General features: G+C 37.1%; 2 protein-coding genes across 4 annotated transcripts in view; one reads left to right on the top strand and one right to left on the bottom strand.

Moving 5' to 3' along the window:
* LOC106872974 (primary cilium assembly protein FAM149B1) overlaps positions 1-1,552 on the bottom strand; it is a 127,050-nt gene extending 125,498 nt beyond the window's left edge. Inside the window, exon 1 of one of the 3 annotated variants that reach the window (XM_052967988.2) lies at positions 1,084-1,552. The gene's annotated coding sequence lies outside the window, so the exon portion shown is untranslated. The remainder of the gene's footprint in view (positions 1-1,083) is intronic. The other 2 variants (XM_052967990.2, XM_052967992.2) reach the window with 2 other exon arrangements.
* Positions 1,553-16,248: 14,696 nt separating this feature from the next.
* On the top strand, positions 16,249-16,626 carry LOC149135404 (uncharacterized). Its single transcript, XM_089351887.1, has one exon. The coding sequence runs from the start codon at positions 16,249-16,251 to the stop codon at positions 16,624-16,626; it is 378 nt and encodes a 125-aa protein (XP_089208013.1).
* The last annotated feature ends 9,519 nt before the right edge of the window (positions 16,627-26,145 follow it).

Here is a 26,145-nt window from a genome sequence, read left to right on the forward strand (position 1 = left end):
TATATATTATATATATATCTATATGTATATATATATATATATATATATGTATCTATCTATCTATATGTATATCTATATGTATATATATATATATGTATATGTATATATGTATATATATATGTATCTATATGTATATATATATGTATCTATATGTATATATATATATATGTATCTATATGTTATATATATGTGTGTCTATATATATATATATATGTGTGTCTATATATATATGTATATATATATATATATATGTGTGTCTATATATATATGCATATATATATATATATGTATACATATATATATGTATACATACATACATATATATATGTATACATACATATATATATATATGTATACAAACATATATGTATACACATATATATATATGTATACATACATACATGTATACACATATATATATGTATACATACATACATGTATGTATACATACATGTATGTATGTATACATACATGTATGTATACATACATACATGTATGTATACATACATACATGTATGTATACATACATACATGCACGTATACATACATACATGTATACATACATACATATATGTATACATACATATACACACACACACATATATATATATATATATATATAAGGAGTGGCTATGTGGTAAGTAGCTTGCTTACCAACCACATGGCTCCGGGTTCAGTCCCACTGCGTGGCACCTTGGGCAAGTATTTTCTACTATAGCCTCGGGCCGACCAAAGCCTTGTGAGTGGATTTGGTAGACGGAAACTGAAAGAAGCCCATCGTATATATATATATACACACACATTATATATATACAAAGTTGATCGTTCAATCCGTTGCTATTCGAAAGTTCTCGCTCGATCGTTTAGGTGATAATCTACTTTAGAACATGTATTGAGTACTCTTCGTAGTTTTTGTCAAACCAAATAAATATATATGCGTGTGTGTGTGTAAAGTAGTGGGTTGGAGTTGACATAACACCAACAGTTAGCTAGTTCGAATAGCAAGACATAGACGATAATAGTTGGGAAAATGGAAGTGAAACAGAAAAGAAAAGCTACTAACAAAATATTTCGAATACGTACCAATAAATGTCAATGTTATAAGTTAGCAAAATGACCATAAACCATGTAGAGAAAAACAATACAGTGAGAGAGCATGAAGGAATAGTAAGATAGAGAAAGATAGGTAAATACACAGATAGAACTAAGCAGACAGATGGGGAGATAATGAGAGGTAGGTACAGAAATAGATATATAGATGATAGAGAGAGAGAGAGATGTAAGAGTTGAGAAAAAGAGAAATAGGTAGATAGAGGGATAAAAAGGTATGAAGAGAGATTGAGATGTGAGAGAGGGAGAGGCAGAGGAATGGAAAGCGATAGATAGATAGATAGATATGTAGAAAGGTGAAGTATGAGAGAGAGAGGGGGAGATAAGCAGATATGTAAAGATTGAGATAGAGAGAGAGGTAGAGAGAAAGAGAGAGAGAATTGTTTCGCTGATAGAGATGTTTACATTTGTGACCAAGGAAGTGTGAATACAGAAGTGGTTTGACTTGTCTTCCGCCTTTCATTCATTCGATTTCAATGTAAAACCCCCGCACATTTTTGTAGCCTGTTCTTTTAATGTCCCCTCATTTATCGTCCTTGTGGCAATTATAAAAGAAATTATTTGGTGAATATTAACAACATGGCCGCGTGCCCCCAGCATGCAATGCGCCGACGACATGGACGCCAGACTTGTTGCCAGCGAGTGGTAGCGGTGGTAGTAGAAGTAGTAAATAATGTAGTAGGAGGAGGGGAGAAGGGGAGTAGCAACATCATTGACAGTCAAGACAACGGAAACCTCTGCAAGGTCTCTCGATATACTAGAAATAGCAGCCAAATTCTTTCAAAACACACCCTAATATTCGCAGAACATTAGAAAAAGGACATGATAGATAGGGAACAGACGGATGGTCACAGCTACAATGATTTTGATCGCGGGTCTACTCAATCTCGGCTGACTTGGGGAGAAACAACTACAACGGAATGTCTACGTTGTCGCTTGAACAGGTGGAAGTAGCTGGTATACTTCTCTCAAATCGCACCTACGAACAATACAATCCCATGCTTTTTTGATCATATCTTGTTTTGCTCCGTCAGAACCAGCCTGGGACAGATACACCGTCACCAACACCGACATACAATAACAACAGCAGCAATAGTATATAACGTATCTGTTACAAGAACAGCATAGCAATAAACTGTAGCGACAGTAACCAACTCAACAACTGTAGGAATAACTGCGGGAAATTTTTACCATTACACTCATCTCGCTTTAAAGGGTGGTTTACCTAAAAAAAAAAATGATCGACTGTTATGATAATTAGATTCGTTCAAAATACACCAAAAACCATAGCAAAAATAAATACATCCCACCTTCAAAGTGAGACGAGTAATAACAACAACAAAACCAATGTGAAAACAAGACGAGCAACAATGTTTCTAATCGGAGTAATATTTAGAAGAACTACAGGAAACAGCAGCAAGAGAAGCAGCAGTTGGCGTTTCTATGGCAACTTGTCAACAGAATCGCTTGTATCGGCCAGTCAGGCGTCAGACAACGAAACTAAAATTTTCTTTCCTAACACTCACCCCCCACCAAAAAAGGAGGAAAAATTTCGCTTCATCACACACACACACACACACACACACGCACACACACACACACACACACACACACACACACACACACACACACACACACATTAACATATACATGTGAGCCAAAATAGAAAGCGTTACCAATATTAATGATATTATTTACATTATTTACAATTGGAGGATATTTGTCCTCATCTTGTTTGTTGTTAACACAACATTTCGGCTGATATACCCTCCAGCCTTCATCAGGTGTCTCGGGGGAATTTTCGAACCTGGATTCTCATTCCTAAAGTATGAGAACCCAGGTTCGAAATTTCCCCAAGACACCCGATGAAGGCTGGAGGGTATATCAGCCGAAACGTTGCGTTAACAACAAACAAGATGAGGACAAATATCCTCCAATTGTAAATAATGTACATAATTCCTCATCTCTTAAATATAGAACTGTAATATTAATGGCAACAAATGTTGGAAGAATGGCCAGTGTGAAAGGACCAATTCCGAGCATAAAGAAATGAAAGAGGGGCTCTTGCCCAGTTAATTAGGCACCCGTGGCTTTTGTCGGTTTTTCCACGAGGACCTTTAAAGCTCCACCCCTATTAAGAGTTTTACCTTGTTCAATTTTATCTATTTTTTTCTGTTTACACGATGAAAACCCTTTGTCTTGAAGTGTGTTGTCTTTATGTTGTTTGCATATCCTCTAATGTTGTTTTATGTAAGCCCTTGTGGCTAATAAAAGAATGAATTAGTAACGACATCATTTAAAACGGTGAACTGGCAGAATCATTAGCATGCCGAGCAAAATGCTTAGCAGCATCTCGTCCGTTTTTACGTTCTCAGTTCAAATTCCACCGAGGTCGACTTTGCCTTTCATCCTTTCGGGGTCAATAAATTAAGCACCAGTGAAATGCAATCGACTAGTCTCCTCCCCACAAATTTCAGGCCTTGTGCCTTTAGTAGAAAGGATTATTAATGACATCATTTAAGGCGGCGAGCTGTCAGAATCGTTACCACGCGGAGCAAGATGCTTGGCGGTATTTCGTCCGTCTTTACGTTCTGAGTTGAAATTCCGCCGAGGTCGACTTTGCCTTTCATCCTTTAGGGATCGATAAAATAAAATACCAGTTGAGTACTGGGATCGATGTTATCGACTATTCCCCCTCCACCAAATTTCAGGCCTTGTGTTTATAGTTATTCTATAGGATTATTAATGACATCAAAAATGGGGCGAGCTGGCAGTATCGTCATCACACCGGACAAAATGCTTAGCGGCATTTCCTCCGGTTCCTTACGTTTCGAATTCAAGTACCACAAAAGGTCTATTTTATCTTTTACCCTTTCAGAGTGGGAAGAATAAGTACCAGTCAAGTTATTGGTATCAACTAAACCCTCACCTCAGAATTTCAGACCATATGTATTTTGAACAAAAGATTATCAACGGGCCATTAAGGTGACAGGTTGGCAGAATCGTCAGCACGCCGAACAAACGCTTAGCGACATTTCTTCCGGCTCTTTATGTCCTGGGCTCAAATACCGCGGAGTTCGGTTTTACCTTTCATCCTTTCGGGAAAGATAAAATAAGCACCAGTTGAACAATGTTTTTTTTTTTTCTATTGAAGTGGCAATGTTCTGTTTCTTAAAATTTTGTTCCAATAGTTTCAAATTTGGTTTACTGATTTAACTGTTCATACTAATTATGAGAACGAAATCTTTTTTTTTTTTTTTTGTCATAGATTAACAAATAAAAGGGAAGAACGCAGCTCGGATAACGAACAGAGTCAACGACTATTGGAAAGGTTGCAAGACGCAACGAAAATTTTTGGAAAAATAAATGAGTAAATGTGTGAAAACTTTACCGGTGAGTGTGTTAAATAATAAGACACTAAAAGAGAATGACTCTCCCCAGACACAACAAAATATACTTCAACACACGAACTCACATAGAGAATCTTGCAAACCAAATCCAAAAACAATTAAAAAGTTAATAGCTTCAAAAGTTTGCAAATTTTGGGTAATTTTACCTGATCGAAAGCCACAGACACATTGGTGCCTATTTCCATAGTAACAAGCAAAGCTGTAGTCTACTTAAATTACCACGATGTGTATTTTCTTTACCTGTGTTTTTTCTTTGACGAATGCCTATTTCTGGGCCTTTGTACATCATTTTCTTCATTTTCACCTTCCTTTTTTATTTTATTTTTTTGAGAAACGGATATTTTCGGTTGCTGTCTTGTCACTCACTATCTTATTTCCATAATTTTGAATTGTGTGTTTTCGTGGACCTTTTCAACCTAAATACAAGCGTGACAGTAGCCAACTAGTTTAACCTTTCGAGTATGACGGAGAAAATGAAAACCGAGGAGGATGCAATTTCTTACTTTCAAAAGAAGCGTATTATTCCTAAAAGAAACTTGCGTAAAGAAAGGCTTACTACCGTGTGTCATGTTCTTTTATACAGTATAATTTCTTGGACGAGTCAAACTATAACTCAAACCCTAATCCTAAGCCACAATCGTGACCATAAACCCGAACCCTAAATCCTAAGCCTAAGCCTAAACCCTAACTCTAATCCTAAATCCTATCCTTAACCTTAAACCTTATCCTTAACCTTAAATCCAAGACTTAACCCTAACCCTAAATCCTAACGTACAGATTTTTTTTGTAAGTTTTCGCAAAAAATTTCGTTGAGGATATCTGTTCGACCCTTTCACATAACTTTATTCATTAAAACTTCAAAACTTCTTACAACTTTCGTCGTCGTAATGCTTTGCTTTCATTTTGTTTAATAAAAATTCGCCGTCGTAATGTTTTTGTTTTCATTTTGTGATAGACATCTGTCACACAGAAAATGCCAGCTTCCAAATCCTGTTTTCTAATAGGATAAAAATCACCAAACTTTAAACCTCTGTTACACTTTCATAAAATTTTTCAGGAACATATAGTAACAAAATTGGATTCAGTGTAAAAAATTACATGAATATACCAAATTTGAAAATTTTTACTTATTTTAAAATGTCAAAATCTGTGACATCAACAGAAAAGATCTGAACATTTGGGGTCGATATAATCGACCGGCCCCTCTCCGACAAAATTTCAGGCCCTGTGCCTATAGTAGAAAGGATTATTATTTTTATTATCGAATCTTACATGTCATTTATGAATCTGTCAAAAAGAAGTTGTTCATAAGGATTCCTTAATTTTATTTTCGATGTTAGTTTGGATTCCAATATAAATCTGGATTATATTCACAGCCACATAGAGGCATAATGATGGGTGTCTAGTCGTTTCCCACCCTTTGGAATAAAAGTATAGGGATGCAAAGTTTCCTTTGGCTTATTGTGTCTGTCAGTTAAAGTTTGGTCATCAAAAGTGTCCTTGCATCTCCGAGCTCTGAAAATCATTGTCACGCTACTAGTGTCACACTAACATATATGATAATATGAAACAACTGTGGCTATGGCTTTCAATCTCTTATATTGGCACAAGGCTGGAAAAATGGGTGGGTTAGTCATTAATAATGACCCCAAAACTTGGCTGGTATCTTTTATCTTTTACTTGTTTCAATCATTAGATTGCGGTCATGCTGGGGCACCGCCTTGAAGGATTTTAGTCGAACGAATCGAATCCCATGACTTATTTTCACAAGCCTGGTACTTATTCTATCAGTCTCTTTTTGTCGAGCTGCTAATTTACGATGACATAAACAAATCGACGCCTGTTCTGCAGCAGTGGTGGGAGACAAACACAAAGACGCACACAAACAAAAACACGCGCGCGCGAAGGCTTCTTTCCGTTTCCGCCTACCAAATTCACCAATGAGACCTTGGTTGGCCTGGGGTTTATAATAGAAATGAAAGCCAGAGTTGATTTCAGTGGTATTTGAACTCAGGACGTAAAGAACCGGGATAAATACCACAAAGCATTATGCTTACACACAAGCGATTCTCAAACCATTTTGTCATATTTCTTTGGAAAACATACTAGTGGAGACGAGAACACATTTATCAAAGGTTTATTACTTTACGTACATTAGGGCTTAAGTCGTCAGGTATTTCTGTTTAGGTTGTGGGTAGCGATTTTCTTCACTACTTCGGGGAGTGACGACCTTATCTGACACGAGTCCCGAGCTCAGCTGGCTCCGGCTGACAGTACCCAGTATGGGCCCCTATCCAGGGTTACAGAAAGGAGACAACCTTCAAAGAAATCCGGAGTGGAGCCCCGTAGGCGGTTTAGTGTTCGACTCGACACTCTTCCGGCAGCTCCTGCAACCAAGCTGGTGCCAAACATAATGCTCTGCACTCCTTTGGACTACGTCAGCAAGGTCGAGAGTGGAATCCTGACGATTGGGTTACCCAGGATTTTCTTACATCTAGCCCAGGCCGGCGCAAAACTGGAGAGGACATGAAATGTAAAAACCAGACTGGATTAGTTTATGCGCAACTCCATTGTCTCTCGAGACAAAAGGATGCCAACAAGTTCACTCAGATTCGTTTCACACTCACTGTTGACGTTCTTTTGTTTTTCTCCTACCGGAAATCCCTTTTGTCTTCCTGCTAACTCACTTCCTAGCTAGCCCGCAGCGAAGTTTCTGTCTATAGTTAGTCTATCACGAATCCTGCACTACACTGTGAAGAATTTTGTAAAACTTTGTCATTATTAAAGTGTTAGTTGAAAAAAAGAATTAACTTGAAATAAGAGGGAAGATTTTAATTTTGATGACTTCCGTAATAACTAAGCAAAATTAGAAATTTCCAACTCATCAGTCTCACTTCTTCAAGCAAATCTTCTACTCCAGATGAACGAACGTAATAAAATTACTATCAATTAATCTCTGCAATTTCAAATATTTCCCACATAAGTAGAGTTGTCGTGATCTTAATCTGTATTGATATCACACGGGGTGTGGTTTGCAGCATTGCAGCACTGACGGAGAAAGGTAATCCACTAACCAAATTAAGTTTGCAAGAACGTAAAAAGAAACATCATTTGAATAGATTATGAACTTGAGGAGTGAGATGAAATAAACCTGATAGTATTTCTCAACAAGGAAGGAATACTGGAAAATTGTGAAACCTTACTTTACACAACTACGAAATCAAAAAATAAATTAGTTTATTGAGAAGGTCGTACATGAGTACTTGGAATGAAAAACCTGCAGTATTTGTTCCGGCTCTTTGCGTTTTAAGTTTAAATTCCGCTGTGATCTATTTCGGCGGTAGACTTAATCGGTCACTCAGTTTAGCATCACCACATAGCTCTAAGGTGTTTTTAGTGGAGCCAAATTTGTTGCAAGCATTCGGTCAAGGTTTCCGATTTAGAGAAATCTTCCCCTCTCCTTCTCACTAGTTTCGAAAGGGGTCATGGGTACCGTCTTCTCTTTTAAGCGATTAAAAACGCGATGGCGTTTGCACTGATTATGTACACTATGTAAAAACGATTCATCTGCAGATATAGAAATGATTAAATGAATTTGAAATCATATTGCCTTGAACTATTATTATTATTATTATTATTATTATTATTATTATTATTATTATTATTATTATTATTATTATCATTATTATTATTATTATTATTATTGTTCAGTAGTTTTATTTTTATAACGTGCTTTCACTTCACTACCGAGCGCAGCTCTGTGCGCCTTGGGTATGTGCTGTGGTTTGCTGTGGTGCTCTTATGTTTACTGTATTGAAAGTGTTTTGTGTAGAATGTATGCAGTACCCAGTAGTGCAATTTTCTGTATGTTATATATATTTGTAAGTCCTGGTGTTTTTGTTATGTATTTGTCTGAATATTTTTTTATTATACCTAAGGCACCTACTATGATAGGAATTGTTTCTGTTTTTAGACTCCACATTCGAGTTATCTCTATTTCCAGGTCTTTGTATTTTGAAAATTTTTCCATTTCTTTTAGAGAAACGTTGTCATCTGCTGGTATTGATACATCAATTATTATTATTATCATCATCATCATCATCATCATCATCATCATCATCATCATCACCATCATCACCATCATCATCATCATCATCATCATCATCATCATCATCATCATCATCATTATCATCATTCTTCTTCTTCTTCTTCTTCTTCTTCTTCTTCTTCTTCTTCTTCTTCTTCTTCTTCTTCTTCTTCTTCTTCTTCTTCTTCTTCTTCTTCTTCTTCTTCAGGGTGGCTAAAGGTGGTGGATTGACAGAACCATTAAAGTGCTGGATCTTTACTTTTTGAGTTCAAGTTTCACTGAGATCACCGTTGTCTTTCATCCTTCGGGAGACGATAAAATAAAGTACCAGTCTAGTACCGAGGTCTATTTAAATGGCTAATATACCCTGTGCCTATATTGGAAAGAACTGTGAAAGGTAGTAGACTGGCAAGATCGTTAAGCGCCGGACAAAAATATTTGCATTTTGTGAGTTTTTGCGGTCGAAATTCAAACCTTGTTAGGGTCAAGTTTGCCTTCCACTTTCTGTCAGTGTGCCTGTATAAAAACTTATTATTTATTTGTCTGCTACAAATTGAAAAAAGAAAAAGGAGAAAAAAAATAGCACTCATGTATACAAAGAACGAATCAACCTTGGTTTCTTTTTCTGAATTGAGTTACAAAGTAAAAATATCCACTCTGAAGAAATATACTCACATAGTAAATATGTAGCTGTAAAGTCTAAAAATCTTAGTACGCAAGGGTCATCTTAGAAACTGCCATTATTTATAGCGTGAAAACAAACTATACTGTGACCGCTCCATTGCCTTCATAACCGGGTTCCAGTATGTCTTGTCTCGTCCGGTTACATACACACACACACACATTGGCATACAAAGAGATTTATCACTTATTATATTCAAAGAAGAGGAGGAGAAGTGTAGAATTGCTGTATATATTCTCTACTGGGAAGAAAAAAAAATCATTCTTCTTTTAGTGACGAAATTCTTTTCAATAGAGACACGGTGCCAACACGGGAAAGAAAAGCAAATATTTTTTTATATTATGAATATTTGCCAAAATAACATTAATGACTTTTATAATTTCGACAACAAACCTATCATGAACAATGTCAATAGAGAAATAAGAACGTGAATGTAGACACGTGAAATTTATAGTGACAGTAGCAGTTCTGTCTAGAAAAAGAGATTAGAACAACGATGTGGAGAAAACAGAATATGCGTACTGTAGTTCCCTCAGTTCGTCGTTGTCTTAAGACTGATCGACCAACTCTATCTGTGTGAGAGGTATGGAATGGATTTCCAGAATGCATCAATGCGTACTTTGAAAAATCGTAGTCGGTCATCCAGGTCATATTTAGACAGAATATTCATTTGATTAGTCGTAAGAATAGTAAAGATAAATTATTGGCTAGACAGCTCAAGTTTGTGGTATGTAATGGTCAACTTACATAAGACGTGCAGAAAGGCTTTCGGATGTTGGCAGCTGATTGCGAAAAAGACAAACTGTAATTGACGGAGGTTACTGTAACTAATAAATGGTAGGTGAGTTAGACATTAAAAATTAGAGTGTAATCGACTAGTTAGTTCGTAGACTGGGAGAGGAATGAAGGAAAATATCGAAGCCCACTTGCTGTTGGTGAGATTGGTCTTTGACCATTCATTGTTTATGATAAAATGCATGTTCCAAGACACGAAGGTACAGAAGCCGTTGATTGATCCTGAGTGGAAATGATTCAACGTGGCAATAAAACTACTTTACGGTCTTTGACGGACCGTTGTGGATTTGTGGTATCTATTTTCTAGCAGGTGCTTGCGGTGGAAGCGAACTGGAGACAGTAATAGTTTGAGTCTTCAAAGATAGTTCATGACAACTGTCTCAACAGAAAAGTTGAAGTAGGGACAATGACCCGTAACAGTATCTGACAAGTCAAACAAACACAATTCGAAAGGAATTGTTTGCTCAGGTCTTAGTTGACGTGTACTGTAACGGAAAGTGGATTGGGAAATTTCCCAGCTGTGTGATCCAGAGTATAGTGGTACTGCTGAAGAACGATGCAGTGACAGAATCATCCTTGACAATTTATGCATAAATTTTTGCTCTATGCAAAGATAAAATTTATTTATACTACCCAAATGTTTACAGTTCTTCCTTGATATGTTGTTGGAGCCATACAAACATCCACAATTTACGGGAGATCTTTCCATAACAAACCCATCATCACTTGACTGGATATATTTAGTTAGTTTTGGTGAGACCCTGATCAATTTAGAGTTGTTGAACACGTCTCAAGGGACTGATTATTGCTGTCCTAAAGCGACCAGTTCCATTTTCTGAGATTGAATCAGTATTTTACAGCAGCATATGTTCAGTGATGAGAGTTAATGGCTACATATCGGAATCTTTCGACATCATCAGTTCGGTTAGTTTCCCTCTCTCGTCGCTTCTGTCTGTTTTAATTTTTGTGTCCTTATTGCCAATAGTGGATAACTGGCACAAAAGGTTAGTGTCTGCATACGTGGACAACACCACGTGTTGTTGGGCACCTCAGAAACTGAACTGATCTGTCTGAGACTGATAGGAAGGAGGAAGGAAAGTAGCTTCCTGAGTGGTTTCACGATCAAATGAGAGCAGATTAGCCACCTATTTTTAATAGAAGATTATACCTTTATAATGAAAGCAGCAATCAAAGTGTGATATAATTTTATAATGGTACCCAAATGAATTTTTAGTTTTAACAAACATACGAATGCGAAGTCTAAGAGATGACCATCCGCAATTTTCACCAGTCATCTTCAATACTTATATACACATGCAAGAGATGAACGCAGAACACCATACATTTTGGTATTTGAGAAGAGAGTGGATTTAGTTGTATGAAAAGAGAAAAATTAAGATGAACTACAAAACGTGTTCAGTTCACACTGAAAAGTGATTCATTTCTGTCAGCCAGGTCAGTGCAGTTGAGTTGTCCTAAGCATTTGATACACATTCCATATTGTTAACTGGATCTTGTCGGAGATGATAAAGATGTATATCAAAAGTAGGGAACTTCTCACTGTGCAATGATATACACTGTCTTGAAACGGACGTTGTGAAGATATAAATTTTCAAGATAAGAGAAATTCGACTGTTGGCTTATATAGAAAAATAACAAAGGAAAAATATCTAGAGTCCAGAGAAATAACAAGCTTAACATTTCTTTTATGTTAGGCCCTACCTTATACGCCAGAACTATTTTCTTTCCACAACAGACCGACTAATCAAATTGAAATTACTTTCAAAAACAGAAACGGTCGGCTAAGAAAGTTATTCAGACTCAACCGGATTCTCAAAGTAATTGTAAATCATGAGGCAAAGAAGTTTCATTCCTATCCTATAAGAATCTAACTATATTAGAGCTAGTGTGAACATGCTGGACATTTATAATACAAATAACATTGGCAAATAGATGAAAGCAAATATGCAAAAAGCTGAAATACGGTACCCTTAATACACACAAAGAAAATAGTCTTGGAACCCCCTCCCTCCCCCAAAGAAAGATTGAACACTACTTCAGATGTCACAGTAAATCAGGTACTGATTAGTGACTGATAAATCTAAATCATCTTAAAATCTAATACCATGAAGTTCTTTAAAGTTGCTCAAGGTCAATATTCAAAGAAGCCGACTATGTGAGGTCAAATTTGGTCGACTAACAACATTGTGTCTGGATACTCAATGTCAGTAATGCAAAAACTTGAATATATTAAGAGTAATAAAGCTTATTTATGAATATATACATAGTTATATGTGTATGTTTGCGCGCGCGCGCATGAGCGCTAAACTATTACATCTGTTTGTTGTCTACACCACCTGTCTTCATCTTTTGCGGAACCGCTAAGTTACGGGGACGTAAACACACCAGCATTGGTTGTCAAGCGATGGTGGGGGACCAGCACAGACACACAAATACACACACACACACACACACATGTATATATATATATATATATATATATATATATATATATATACGACGGGCGTCTTTCAGTTTCCGTCTACGAAATCCACTCACAAGCCTTTGGTCGGCCCGAGGCTAGGCTATAGAAGACACTTACCCAAGGTGCTACGCAATGAGACTGAACCCAGAAAATGTGGTTGGTTAGCAAGCTACTTACCACACAGCCACTCATTAATCCAAGAGGAAAGTATAGAAGAAATGAAGTTGAAAATGTGCAGAGAATATGTTAGAATTATTTAAGGCTGACAAAATCGTTAGCACGTCGGGCAAAATGCTTGGCTATAACATCACGTCGCATCAGTAGATAATATCGTGTTGACATTTTCGGACAGCTTCTTATGATGTGGATGATATCTTCGGTGTTTATTTCACAAAGTCCGCATCGGTTACCGCATTTGGCTGCTTTTCCTACGTCTCTGTCGCTTTTTGTGCATCAGGTATTTGGTTGATATTTCCTGTTCCTGGATTGCAAACGCATACCATTCAAAGTAGGAGTTAGTAATCCGGTTGTTGGTCCATGTTAGACTGCTTTGATGAGTAATGTTACTATCATCCCGGAGTTGTCTACTAACATATCCATGCATGGTCTTCTGCTGATATACGCTCATCCTTTCGTCTGACAACTTTTTTGGGCATGTATTTAAGGTTATTATACAAGGAATGCTGCTCAAGGAGCTGCTTTCTAAGTCTCATGATGCTATCAACTTCATTTATGCAGACTTAGTCAGGGGATGCATTTCGACACTTGGTGGTTAAAAGATGTTGCCGAAGGGATATGATACGACAGTCAAAGGCAGTCTGGATTGATGTTAAGCCTCTGCCTCCTTGCTTTCGTTTTAGGCAGAGGCGGTCTACGTCACTGTTAGTGTGGAAATTATGTGTGCTGATTAGTATCTTCCGGGTTTTCTCATCAGTGGCTGGGATATCATCAAGTGTCCAGTCAAGTAGACCAAATGTTGTTTGTAGTAACGACAGTACTTGCTTTTTGTGTACGAAATGTTGGTATTTGTACTGGCACTGCAAACACATTGTGGGTCACTGTTTTATTGAATGCAGAGAGTTCCGAGGTCCATATTTTCTTTATTCAGCTGTAATATTCTTTAGTATTTTGTTACAAGTGCCATTGTAAGAAATGTTTTCATTCACACTCATCCATTCCTCATCAGATATAGGAGAAACAGTTAAGTCATTGATGGAGATGTTGCTAGTCTACTTTACAGTTTTCCTTCTTTTCACAATCATATAGCAACATTTATCCTGGCCAAACTCTAACCTTATATCCTTTGAGAATGTATGTATGTATGTATGTGTGCGTGTGCGTACGTGCGTGCGTGTGTGTGTATATGCATGCATGCATATTAGACTATACAAAACAGACAACGAAATCTGGGAGATTTATGGTAAACAAAATTTTTATTCTTTTCGCACACAAAAATCAAATACTGTCGTCACTGCGAACAGCAAAATGTCGGGAGAGTTTGAATGTTATTGTTCTTGGTGTAGTTGTAATAGAAGTCAAAAGTTAGCTGCTGCTGTTGCCGATCATTCGTTGTGATTGTTGTCAGCTCGGGTCAGCTGCTGCCCGTCATTCCTGTTGGCCGTCTTCCATGGTGTCTGTCAATATTCTCTGAGCACCGAATCTGTACTGAGAGAAAGGCGCGAAAAGATTGAATTGTTGTTGGCGCCAGCTTTAGGCGAAGTCGTGATTGGTTAGATTTGTTTTTATCACGTGAGTAACATTCTAGCGAATCACGACATCGGGCGTAGTGATCTGACTACTGAATATTCCTGCTACAAGACAATAGACTTGTTTTATCGGACTAAGTAGTTCAAACAGTTAAATGAATCAGAGCCATCTGGTGGCTATCATCATTAAATGTTAAGTGTGATTGCATTTTTAGATTGATTGAAGTGTCAGATCCAGCCGACAATAATCTCGTCAAAAAGAAATTACTACAAGAACGATCGAAGTACAGAGGTTTGGGAACTAAAATGTCATTAAAATAACGAAGTTATTAATAATTGTTATTACCATTCTTCGTTTCTGTTTCACTCTTATGGACTGTGGCCATGCTGGAACAACACTGGAGCAACTTGTCCGAGACAAGTTATTGCTACAAAAATGATAATTTTAATCGAGGCTGGAGAGCTTTCTTTATATTTGAAGTCCACATTAAATTGAATTAAATGTAATGTAACAAGATATTTCAGAAAGAAATTATGGTAAATATTAGAGCACTAAACAATATAAAGACAAAAATACTCTATAAATTTCCAAAACATTACACCTCCATAATTAAGAGGGATTTTCAACAGGTTTGGACGAAGTTGATCATCGAACTCCATGCAAATACAATTATTATCAAACAATATTATCTAATATTTTAATTTTGTGTTTCGTAAATTAGACGGTTGGCTAATAGCAGATGCATTCTGATATATGAGAAATTTCTCGGTTGAAGTCCTGGCTCTGGTCATACATCAAATTAAATACAATACCATGTAAACAACACATTTGTGTATTTCTTAAATGCAAAATCTAGACAGACATTTTCCCGAAGCCTGCGGATTGACCTTAATCCAAGTCGTTGGCAAAACGAGGAAGCGTTTATATGGTTGTCTGATCTGCTAGAAATAGCGCACAGATCTCTCTGAAATTGTACTCTACCTGCTTAAAAACGGTGGAACTATTGTATAATATAGGTCTAGCTATTTTTCTTTTGTGTTTGTTTCGCAAGGATTTTGATGTGAAATCGTGTGTTTAACTCTTTCGAGCTGGGTGGCACAAATTAAGTACCACTTATTTCTATCAGTTTAATGAGTGATGATGCATAATTCGTAACGAAACTTAAAATTCTTTTCGCTGCATGGTCGGTAGCTCAGAAAATGTACCACTTCACCTATCAGCCAATCAGAAGTTACCCTTACACCTGGCAACAATTTCTGCGACACAAACGGAATATTTTTTTCACTTGAACCCATTTTGTGTCAAAGGTCAGTCGACGAAACAACAAGAGTACAAATTTTTGTTATAAAATTGTTTATTGAAGTGAAGGTAAGAAGATTTTTTAAATATTTTGCTTATTAAATGTATTTTGCATAATTATAGGTAAATTATTAAAATTTGAACGTTTATATTTAGTTAAATTAGTGGTACATTTATAGAACGACCGAGCACCCCCCCCCCCCTCCAAAAAAAAACAAACAAACAAACACGTGTTCACGCAATGAAGAGTTGATTTAGCATTGTAAAAGTAATATGTATTTTTTATACTTTTTACATTATAGACATTTGTATCAAATTGATGTCTGAAAATTTAACTTAGTTGATACGAAATTAGAAGTAACTGTAATTTGATATACCTGTATTTTTGTTTGAAGTACCTACATAGCAATATTGTTACTATTTTCCAAGAAGGTGTGAATCCTGTACCTTGACAATATATATATATATATTTTTTTAATATTTATAAATTCCTTATGAAATTGTGAAGTGACAACTAGTAATATTTGCTGATTTTACCCTTACAGAATGTCTCTCCACCGAAATCCATTATCTCAAAAGGAGACTGGAGGAATTTTGTATGAAGATATTCTTTCAGATAATGAATCAACTTGTGATGATGATGACTCAGATAAAGCTTTGACAGAACAAAATAATGTTCAGGAAGAAGAAACAGCAAAAAATAGAGTTTGATGATTTATCAGAAACTGATTCAGATGATGCTCCATTAGCCTCTTTTTCAGGTAATAAAAATCCCAAATTGGCTAAGGTAAATGTTGCACAACCAACAACTGTTTTTACCAAACCAAGTGGTGTTGCAAAAGATATCCAGGAAATGCAAGAGCCCATACCTTATGCAATATTCCGTAAGTTGTTCACTGATAACATAATAGAACATATTGTTTTTCATACTAATTTGTACGCTGTTCAACCAGGCAAAAATTTGGTTCCTATTACTGCCAAAAAAACAATAACTTTTTTGGCCATTAATTTGATGTTGGGAGTTAAGCATTTGCCCAGTTATAGAGATTAATGGAGTACAGATCTAAAGCTAAATGATCCTTTTATAAGCAGACTAATGCCATTAAAAAAATTCGATTGGTTATTATCACATGTTCATTTGAATGACAATTGTCTTATGCCAGAAAGGGCCTCCCCTAACTTAGTTAAATTGTACAAAGTCAGACCATACCTTGAAATGATAAATAAGTTAAAATAACTTTAAAAAATTCTATTGTGCAAGTTATGTAGTTGCAGTGGACGAATCAATGGTAAAATTTAAGGGTAGGAATAGTCTAAAGCAATATAACCCCATCAAACCAATAATAGGGGTTACAAAATTTGGGTACTGGCAGATAAGTCAGAGTATTTTATTGATGGTGAAATTTATACAGGTAAAAATACTGGTAAAGTTACAAGAGACTTAGAAGGGAATGTAGTTAGAAAACTAACAAGTCAACTAAAAGGAGGAAACCATAATTTTTTTTGACAACTATTTTACTAGCTATGACCTAGTTAAGTATTTGAAAGAAGATCAATTATTTGCATGTGACACTGTAAATAACAAAAGGGTGAAATTTCTTCAATCCTATAAGAATGACAAAGACTTGGAAAGAGGTGAACATGACTGGTTTATTTTTGACGATAGAATCTCGGCTGTGAAATGGAAAGATAAGAGAGTGGTATATGGTACTTCAAATTTTCACGATCCTACTGAAATATGCCAAGTTTCAAGGCGAGAAAAGGATGGAAGCAAGCTCCAAATAAACTGCCCACTTATGATAAAATATTACAACCTACATATGAATTGTGTAGATAAGTTTGACCAGCTAAAGAAAACCTATGAAATAGGCCGTAGAAGTCACAAATGGTAGCACAAAATATTTTTTTAACTGTCTTGATGCAGCAATTGTAAACGCTTTCATACTTTAATAAGAAAGTACAGGACTGCAATATGACACGGAAAAAATTCAGATTGGAAGTTATTGATGGCTTAGCAGCAGAATCTATTGTGCTAAAGAGAAAGACTAAAGGGCCTTCAATATAAAGGGCGAAAGCCTCATGTTTCATTAGAAATTAGAAAGAGAAAGTCGGCTCATCAACCAATAAGCGGAACTAGAAGGAGGTGTGTTTTGTGCAGCTCAAATGCTAGACAAATCAGAACAGAGTGGAAATGTTCTATTTGCGGAGTTCCTCTGTCTTGGTAAAAAGAAGTAATGTTTCTAAGATTATCACAAATAAAGATGTACCTATTGTTCGGAGGTACAAATTTTAGACCACCTCCACTAAGTCAAAATTATATACATTTTTTGTAATTTCCCACCAGAAATGCTTAATTTAGTTAATGATAAAGCACAAATTTATGTGCGGTCAATATAAAATCAATGAATAAATCTTTGCCCTTCTAGTTTTTTTTTTTTGCTTATCTATCTCGCCCCTGAAAGACTCAAGCAGGTGTACCAATTAAAATACACGCATTAATTATTTCGTTTATCTTCACTATTGATAGTCAACTTGTAAACTAACTAATCAATTAACTAATCGATTGCTTACCTAGTTATTTAGTGAAGATAATTTCCATCGAAGTGATCCTCAGTATATAGCTGGTATTGATTTTATCAACCTTGGAGTGAGGAAAGAAAAGTAAGTAGGACCCACAATATAGGGTCTATATTCAGCAATCAACAAAACGATGATTTGAATGTCTTTCTGCACTTAGTGTCATCTCTATATTGTGGGCCCTATCTCAGAGCCATTAATCGGTCCCTTGACCCGCTAGAAACAGCAGCGAAATCCTCGTCAAACTATAGCCAACCATTTTAGAAAATAAGACTCATTAAAATAATGTGGCGTAGTTTCATAGTTCTAAGTGCCCACGGTGAAGAGCAAAGGCACTTTTTGTACCGACACGATAATGAATAGGCATGATATAAGCAAGAGCAAACTTTACACTTACGTGTGCGTTTAGGGAGTCGCTGACTGTATCTTTCACTCTGATCCCCCTTGCTATACCTCTAATGTGATTCTAAATATACTGTACAAAGCAAAAGAAGAAGAAAAAAAAGAAATCAAACCCCGCGTTTGTCAAAGCTAGTAGGTGATAAGCAAGAGGTTACATTCCCGATGTATACAGGAAACAGTATGCGAAACCCGGTTTCGATCTTTAATTTCGTTTTTTCCCAGGTTCGGTTTGAGTGAATTGAGTTAAGTGGTTGTCAGGTGGTTGGCCATTGAAAGAAAGACAATGGACATCAGACGATCTCATTCCTCTTCCACATCACCTCACTACACCACCCGGAATCGAATTTCAGGTTTTATATTATTCTTCAGTATGGAAAAACGATAACTCAAGAATTTCTTTACTTTTATCGAATTATGGATCTTCATCATCATCAACATCATCAACATCATCATCATCATCATCATCATCATCATCATCATCATCATCCCCACCACCACAACCACCACCACCATCATCATCATCATCAGCATCGTCATCATCATCATCATCATCATCATCATCATCAACAACAACAACAACAACAACAGCTACTACTACTACTACTACTACTACTACTACTACTACTACTACTACTACTACTACTACTACTGAATAAATAAATAAATGAAACAAAAGGAAAAACACGAGTTTGCCATATAAGAATAATAGAGTCGCTAAATTTGATAAAATGAGAAAAAAATGTTTGTATACATACACATACATACACATGCACACACACGTGAATATATAAACGCATACATACATACATACATACATACATACTAATGAGATAGCAATTGTTTTATCCTGAGCACTGCTGGAAAACGTCTGAAAGCTCAGCGAAGGTAATGGTAGCAGTGGTCGAGGTAGTTTGGTGATGGATGTAATGGTGGCGGTGGTAGTGGTGGATAGTGGTTGTGGTAGTAGTAGATGTGGTGGCAGTAGTGCTTGAGGGAGTGATTGTGACTGTTGTCATGCTGGTGACGTGCTGTGGTAGTAGTGGTGGTATGTTCTGATGTTGGTGTGTTTGATGGTCATTGCTTAGCCGCGGGTCAGACCGGATCATGACCATCCTATCTTTCAAGGAGTATATGTAGCATATTCAAGGATTAGAGCCAACGTTGGAGACTCTAGTCGCTCAATTAGTTAGAAATAGGTCTAAAATCCTGTCGTCTCAAATAATATGAGGACGCATTAGATAATGTAGTTCTAGATATACTAAGCCAATTATAACCATTTCTTGCAAGAGTTAAGGTTATAGTTTGGTTTAAAAAAACTTACAACATGGTGCATGTAACCAAGTTAGACATGTAGCTAACTTGGTAACTATCTCATGCTTTTGCTATTTGCTTAACGTGCCAATGTAATCGTAAGTAGACATGGCACCTTCTCAGCCCTCCCACTCTGGGTTAAGTAGAACATCTTGGATAATAATGGTAAGAAGGTTGCACGATCGCTCGGTTGGTACACTTTACGGTTATCATAGACTGAAGCATGGTGAAATGAATGTGTTTTACTAAAGACAAAATACATCGCCTAGTCTATGAATCGAACCCATGACTTTATGATCGTGAGTCCAGCATTCTAACTATTAGGCCATCTCAAAAAGAAAGACATTTGGAACGCCTGTGATTATAAATGTGGTTGCTGAAGGCGGAGCCGTAACTGAACAACAATGAATATCAATATATACCATTATCGTAAAACATCATAATGCACTACGATTCTGGGTTCGTGCCTGTATTAGAAACCATTATTATTATGCACTATTTTAAAGCTGTGGTCTGGCAGAGTTGTCTGAATATTAGAAAAAAATGCCCTGCAGATAATTTGTTCCAAGTCTTTACTTTCTCAGTTGAAATCTATTGAGGTCAAATTTATCTTTCGTCCTTTCAGGAGTCGATAAAATAAAATACCAGTTAATCCCTTCCCCAAATTTTAGGCCTTGTGCTCACATAAAAACACACTTTTTCTTTTATTCTTTTACTTGTTTCAGTCATGTGACTGCGGCCGTGCTGGAGCACCGCCTTACAGGGTTTACGTCGAAAAAATCGACCCCAGGACTTATTCTTTGTAAGCCTAGTACTTATTCCACCGGTTTCTTTTACCAAACCGCTAAGTTATAGGGACGTAAACACACTAGCATCGATTGTCAAGCGATGGTGGTGGAGAGGAGACAAACACAGACACACATAAACACACACACATAAACACACACACACACACACACACACACACACACACACACACATACACACACACACACACACCGTATTTGCCGGCAGATTGGACGCGATTTTCTTACTTTTAAATGCATAAAAAAATTGCCCTGCGTCAAATGCGACCATATTATGGTTGGGAGACCGAGTGACGTAGGATAGGGAGCCGGAGGAGCATACTGGGTAAATTTCCTAGGCACAAAATTTGTTATTATAAAAGAATGAAAACAAGCCAAATTATTACAGTAAATTGTGTTACTAACTATGGTTAGGGTTAGGGTTAGGGTTAAAGCAAATTTAAAATGAAAAAAGCAAATAAAACGAAGGTATGGAGATTAAATACGCTTTACATCGCTTAATCAGCCAAAGGAGTAAAGATAAACAACTGAATACTTGTCAGTGATTGGTTGAAATTATCGAAATAAGACAATTTTTTACATGAAATAAATTCGAATACAAAAATATTTTTCTGTTCTATAACACAAAATAGATAAGTATACGAAGTTTGAAAGTCTTTCCGTACCAAAAACACTACGTAAAACATTAATGAAAAATGTGGCCCCCGTTTTAAAAAAGATCCATATTTTCACCATTATAATTTTAGAGTTGTAATTATTGAAACAATCCATGAAACTAAATTCTTTATTAATTGCAACCAAATGAAAAAAAATATTTTATTTCAATAGATCATAAATGTTCTATTTAATTTAATGCCAAATATACTGCCGAGAAGACCAAAAACACTTTATTGTTATCGAAAGAAAAAAGAGGGTGTAGCATGTCAGGAAAGCTATTTTAGTTGTCGCGTCATAGCGCAGTTGTGCTTTGGAATTGTCCAGCCAATCACGGCTGGACGCGTATGAATACTAGAAACAGTTCTCTGCTCTTAAAGTGAAGCCCGCGTTTTAATCATTTAGCGGATAGACGGCAGACGAGAAACATCCCTCTTTCAACATGGAACGGCCTCTTTGTTTTTCACACCAACTGCGCGCCGCTAGTTCTAAATTTTTAGCCGCTCTCAACTTGCTACATCGTAAACAGTCTATTTCATTTATGCCCACTTCGCTCCGCCCACTACATCGGCCTACTACTCTTGTCATGTTATGAGCAGTATATTTTCGTTTATGCTAGCTCCGTTGCTATTAGCTCATAATGACTTCTAATTGAATCTATTATAAAGCTTTCTCTGACTCATGCACACATACCCAAGCTACGCTCTTATTAGCTCTTGTGATAATTTAATAAATTAAATTATTTGTTTAAAAACTGCCTTCTGATAGTTCATTACACATGTTTCTCAAAAGCTCACTCACAGGACTTTTTCACGAACACTTTCATACTATAAATTAGTGACCACACCAACAAAAAGTGTAATAATCAAATCCTTGCGATACAAAACTTGCATTTGATTTATTGCTCACTATGGCCTGAATGAATAGAAACTAAATTAGGATATCGAGAAACAGTTAGTTTTGCTCGAAGATCCCCATTCAAGCAAAGGCTGAAATGTCTTCGTTTATTTAGACAATATATTCACAACAGCACTAAAGACATATTTAACTATGTTGTTGGGAATAACAAAAGCGCTTACCGAGCCCGAATATAATATAACCATGAACACGTCTTTCAAACCTCAATAATCGAAAAGTCCCAAATAAGATTAAGTTTAAACAGCAGATATTTTGTGAGCTGTTAATTCCTAATTGGTATTTCATTTGATATAGACACAGTGTATATTGGTATTTCATTTGATATAGACACAGTGTACAAGGTGCATTCTTACCTAGTTTAGAGAGGTCTTTCTTGACTGGCTCAGTTTTCCTCTCAACTGGCTAAAATTCTTTTCCTTAGAATTGAAATTTCTCCTCTGAGAACTAAGTCTCTCCCTTTTGATAATCGTTGCTTTAGACATGGATAAGATTAAGAGTCATTGACAAGCAGCCGAAGGGCACTCGAAATAGACGGTGGCTCTCTCTACTGGAAACATCAACCAAACCACGAATTACACAAATCACACTTGACGTCTTAAAGGTTACGTTGCATAATATAGTCACTGATATACAAAGCAACGGTATCTTGTCAGAACAGAGGCGCCTTTCATTAACAATATTCAACAATCTGTTGTTGAATATTGTTGATGTTGTAGCAGTGTTGTCATCGTTGGTGGTGTAATTGTCATTTTGCGAGAGATTATCTAAGTGGTCGCTTGATATGTCAGATATACATTTTCTTCAGAATCCCTCTTTACTGATTCACGTACACCTACATGTAAGTATGAGCCAAATGTGGAGATCTCTTCATACAAATCAGTGGTTCTCAACGATTTTCTTGTTTTTACCTCTGGACCCCTTTGATTCTTATTTTACTTGGATGGATCCGCACAGCTATTCCATGTTCAAAAAGTCCTATTATATTTTTATAATTAAATATTAGAAATTGTATAAAAAAAATTGTTAAAATATTTTGTGAATTACTTTAAGAGTATAACCAATTTATTGCGCATACATTTCAGCAACAGAATCTTATGTGGACACCCAAAGGTCATATGGACCCCAGTTGAGAACCACTGTTGAGAAAAGCAACAACCAAATCTTCCTAAATTCACAAACTACCACAAAATATTAACTGAAATAGAATGAAAATTTGTTTTAAAATCATTACTAAACGAGCTGACGTTTTACTAGAAAGTGTATATGTTATCGCACGACATGCTGAAAAGTGGAGCTTAATGTACCTCAAATCACACACACACACACACACACACACAGAGTTCGGAAATATTGATTTCAAATTTTGGACAACGCCAGCAATTTCGGGGTGGTGGAAGGGATAGGTCAATTACATCGACCTGGTACTTATTTTATCAACTTCGAAAGGATGAAAGGCAATGTCAGCCTCGGCGGCATTTGAACTCAGAAAGTAAAGCCGGACGAAATGTCGCGAAGCACTTTGCCTGACGTGGTAACGATTCTGCCAGTTCGCCGCCTTACACTTTGCAAATCAAATATTTCAGTTTTGCAACGCTACTGTTGCTTTTGCTTTTTTTTTTCGTCTATCATAACTTTTTTGTTGTTGCAGTGGTGGTGGAGTTGGTAGTTGCCGCGCTAGAAGTCTTATTGTTACCGCTGTTAGTCGATGTCTTTGGTAATGTTTCATTTTTTTTCGCCCGGTTTCCCCAGCTGGAAGAAAGAGTGAGAGAAAGTTGTGGCGAAAGAGTACAACAGGGGTCGCCACCACCTCCTGCTGGAGCCTCGTGGAGCTTAGGTGTTTTCGCTCAATAAACACTCACAACGCCCGGTCTGGGAATCGAAACCGCGATCCTCCGACCGCGAGTCCACTGCCCTAACCACTGGGCCATTGTGCCTCCACAATGTTTCATTTATTGCAGGGAATTTAGCTTCGTAATTAGAATTAAATTCCCGTGCTGTGTTGTTGTTGTTGTTGTTGTTGCTGCTGTTTGTTGTCATGGTGGTAATGTGGTTCACTGTACTGTGAATTCTCCTTCCATTTGTACTTTGAATTCCCTTTCACTGTATTTCCCCTTCCATTTGAGGGTAGAAGGTGGAGGACTCCACGGTATCATGCAACTCACTATCAAAAATACCTCATACTTCCTCTTCCATGTCTCTTAGCAAGATTGGCGTCGCCAAGTCTATTTAAAAAATTATTTTTCCCAAACAAAACGAAATTTTTTTTTCGAAATTGTGCTCCCAAACAGGCACAAACAAATAACCAAACAAACAGGCTAACAAAGCCAGACCAGACCAGACCAGACCAAACCAAACCAAACCTATGCAATAGTGGTGGTTTTAACAAGCGTTTTGTAACAAAATAGACAGTTAGCAACTTTTGGAGACCCGATTTAAAAGGTTCTACTTACGAGCAAGAGGACACGTATGCTTCCTGTACGAATAGCAACAACAACAATAATAATTATAATCCTTTCTACTATAGATACAAGACCTGAAACTTTTGTAGATGGGGGCTAATCGATTACATCGACCCCAGTGCATAACTGGTACTTATTTCATCGACCCCGAAAGGGTGAAAGGCAAAGTCGACTTCGGCGGAATTTGAACTCAGAAGTATAATAATAATAATAATTATAATAATAATAATAATAATAAAAAAAAAACATATTCGGTATTGAACGCCCAGTAAATAATCTCCTGTAGTTTGCCGGGAGACAATCCAGTCTGTCTGGCATTTTAATAAATGTGTTGGCCACCATTTCAAGGACAGCCGTACATGACTTCGACTCATAACCAATAAATCAATAGGACGTACAATAGCCTTTCTCTTTGATTCTTATTCTTATATTTTATTCTCACCCCCCTCCAGCTTCTCATCTCTCCAAACAAAAGCGGTATTGACAGAATAAGCTCGCCATCCATGTTGGACGTGTTAGACATACTGGTTTTCTTTTACAACGAACAAAGCAAAACTAGATTTTTCTCGCGTGCCAAGTCTAGTACAGCAATGGAAGTGAAGCAACAGCAGCAGCTGCACACCTCCACCACCATCACCACCACCACCACTGTCCTCCTCTTTCTTTACCTCCTCCTTCTTCTCCTCCTCCTTCTCCACCTCTTCCTCGTTGTCATCATCTTCATTAACATTTTTCATTTCATGATGATGACGATGATGATGATGATGATTGAGAAATGATCATTATGATAATCATGGTCATCATTAGTTTCTCCATAACTTTTAACCTTCCTGCTCTTCCTCTTCCTTCTCCTCCTCTTCCTTCTCCTCCTCTTCCTTCTCCTCCTCTTCCTTCTCCTCATTATTATTATCATCATCAACGCCATCATCATTATCATCATAATCATTATTAATTTATACCATCAGCACAACCACATCTGCTCCTGCTGCTCCTCCTGCTCCTCCTCTTCTACCTCCTCCTGCTCCTCCTCTTCTACCTCCTCCTGCTCCTCCTCTTCTACCTCCTCCTGCTCCTCCTCTTCTACCTCCACCTGCTCCTCCTCTTCTACCTCCTCCTGCTCCTCCTCTTCTACCTCCTCCTGCTCCTCCTCTTCTACCTCCTCCTGCTCCTCCTCTTCTACCTCCTCCTGCTCCTCCTCTTCTACCTCCTCCTGCTCCTCCTCTTCGACCTCCTCCTGCTCCTCCTCTTCTACCTCCTCCTGCTCCTCCTCTTCTACCTCCTCCTGCTCCTCCTCTTCGACCTCCTCCTGCTCCTCCTCTTCGACCTCCTCCTGCTCCTCCTCTTCTACCTCCTCCTGCTCCTCCACTTCGACCTCCTCCTGCTCCTCCTCTTCTACCTCCTCCTGCTCCTCCTCCTCCTGATTAACAATAGAAGAATAACAAT

This window comes from Octopus bimaculoides, chromosome 5, assembly GCF_046866305.1.
Source record: "Octopus bimaculoides isolate indiv1 chromosome 5, ASM4686630v1, whole genome shotgun sequence".
Classification (NCBI taxonomy): domain Eukaryota; kingdom Metazoa; phylum Mollusca; class Cephalopoda; order Octopoda; family Octopodidae; genus Octopus; species Octopus bimaculoides.

Bases quoted from the DNA above. Each gene is read 5' to 3' on its own strand.
- LOC149135404 (XM_089351887.1), top strand. From the start codon at position 16,249: ATGTTCAGGAAGAAGAAACAGCAAAAAATAGAGTTTGATGATTTATCA.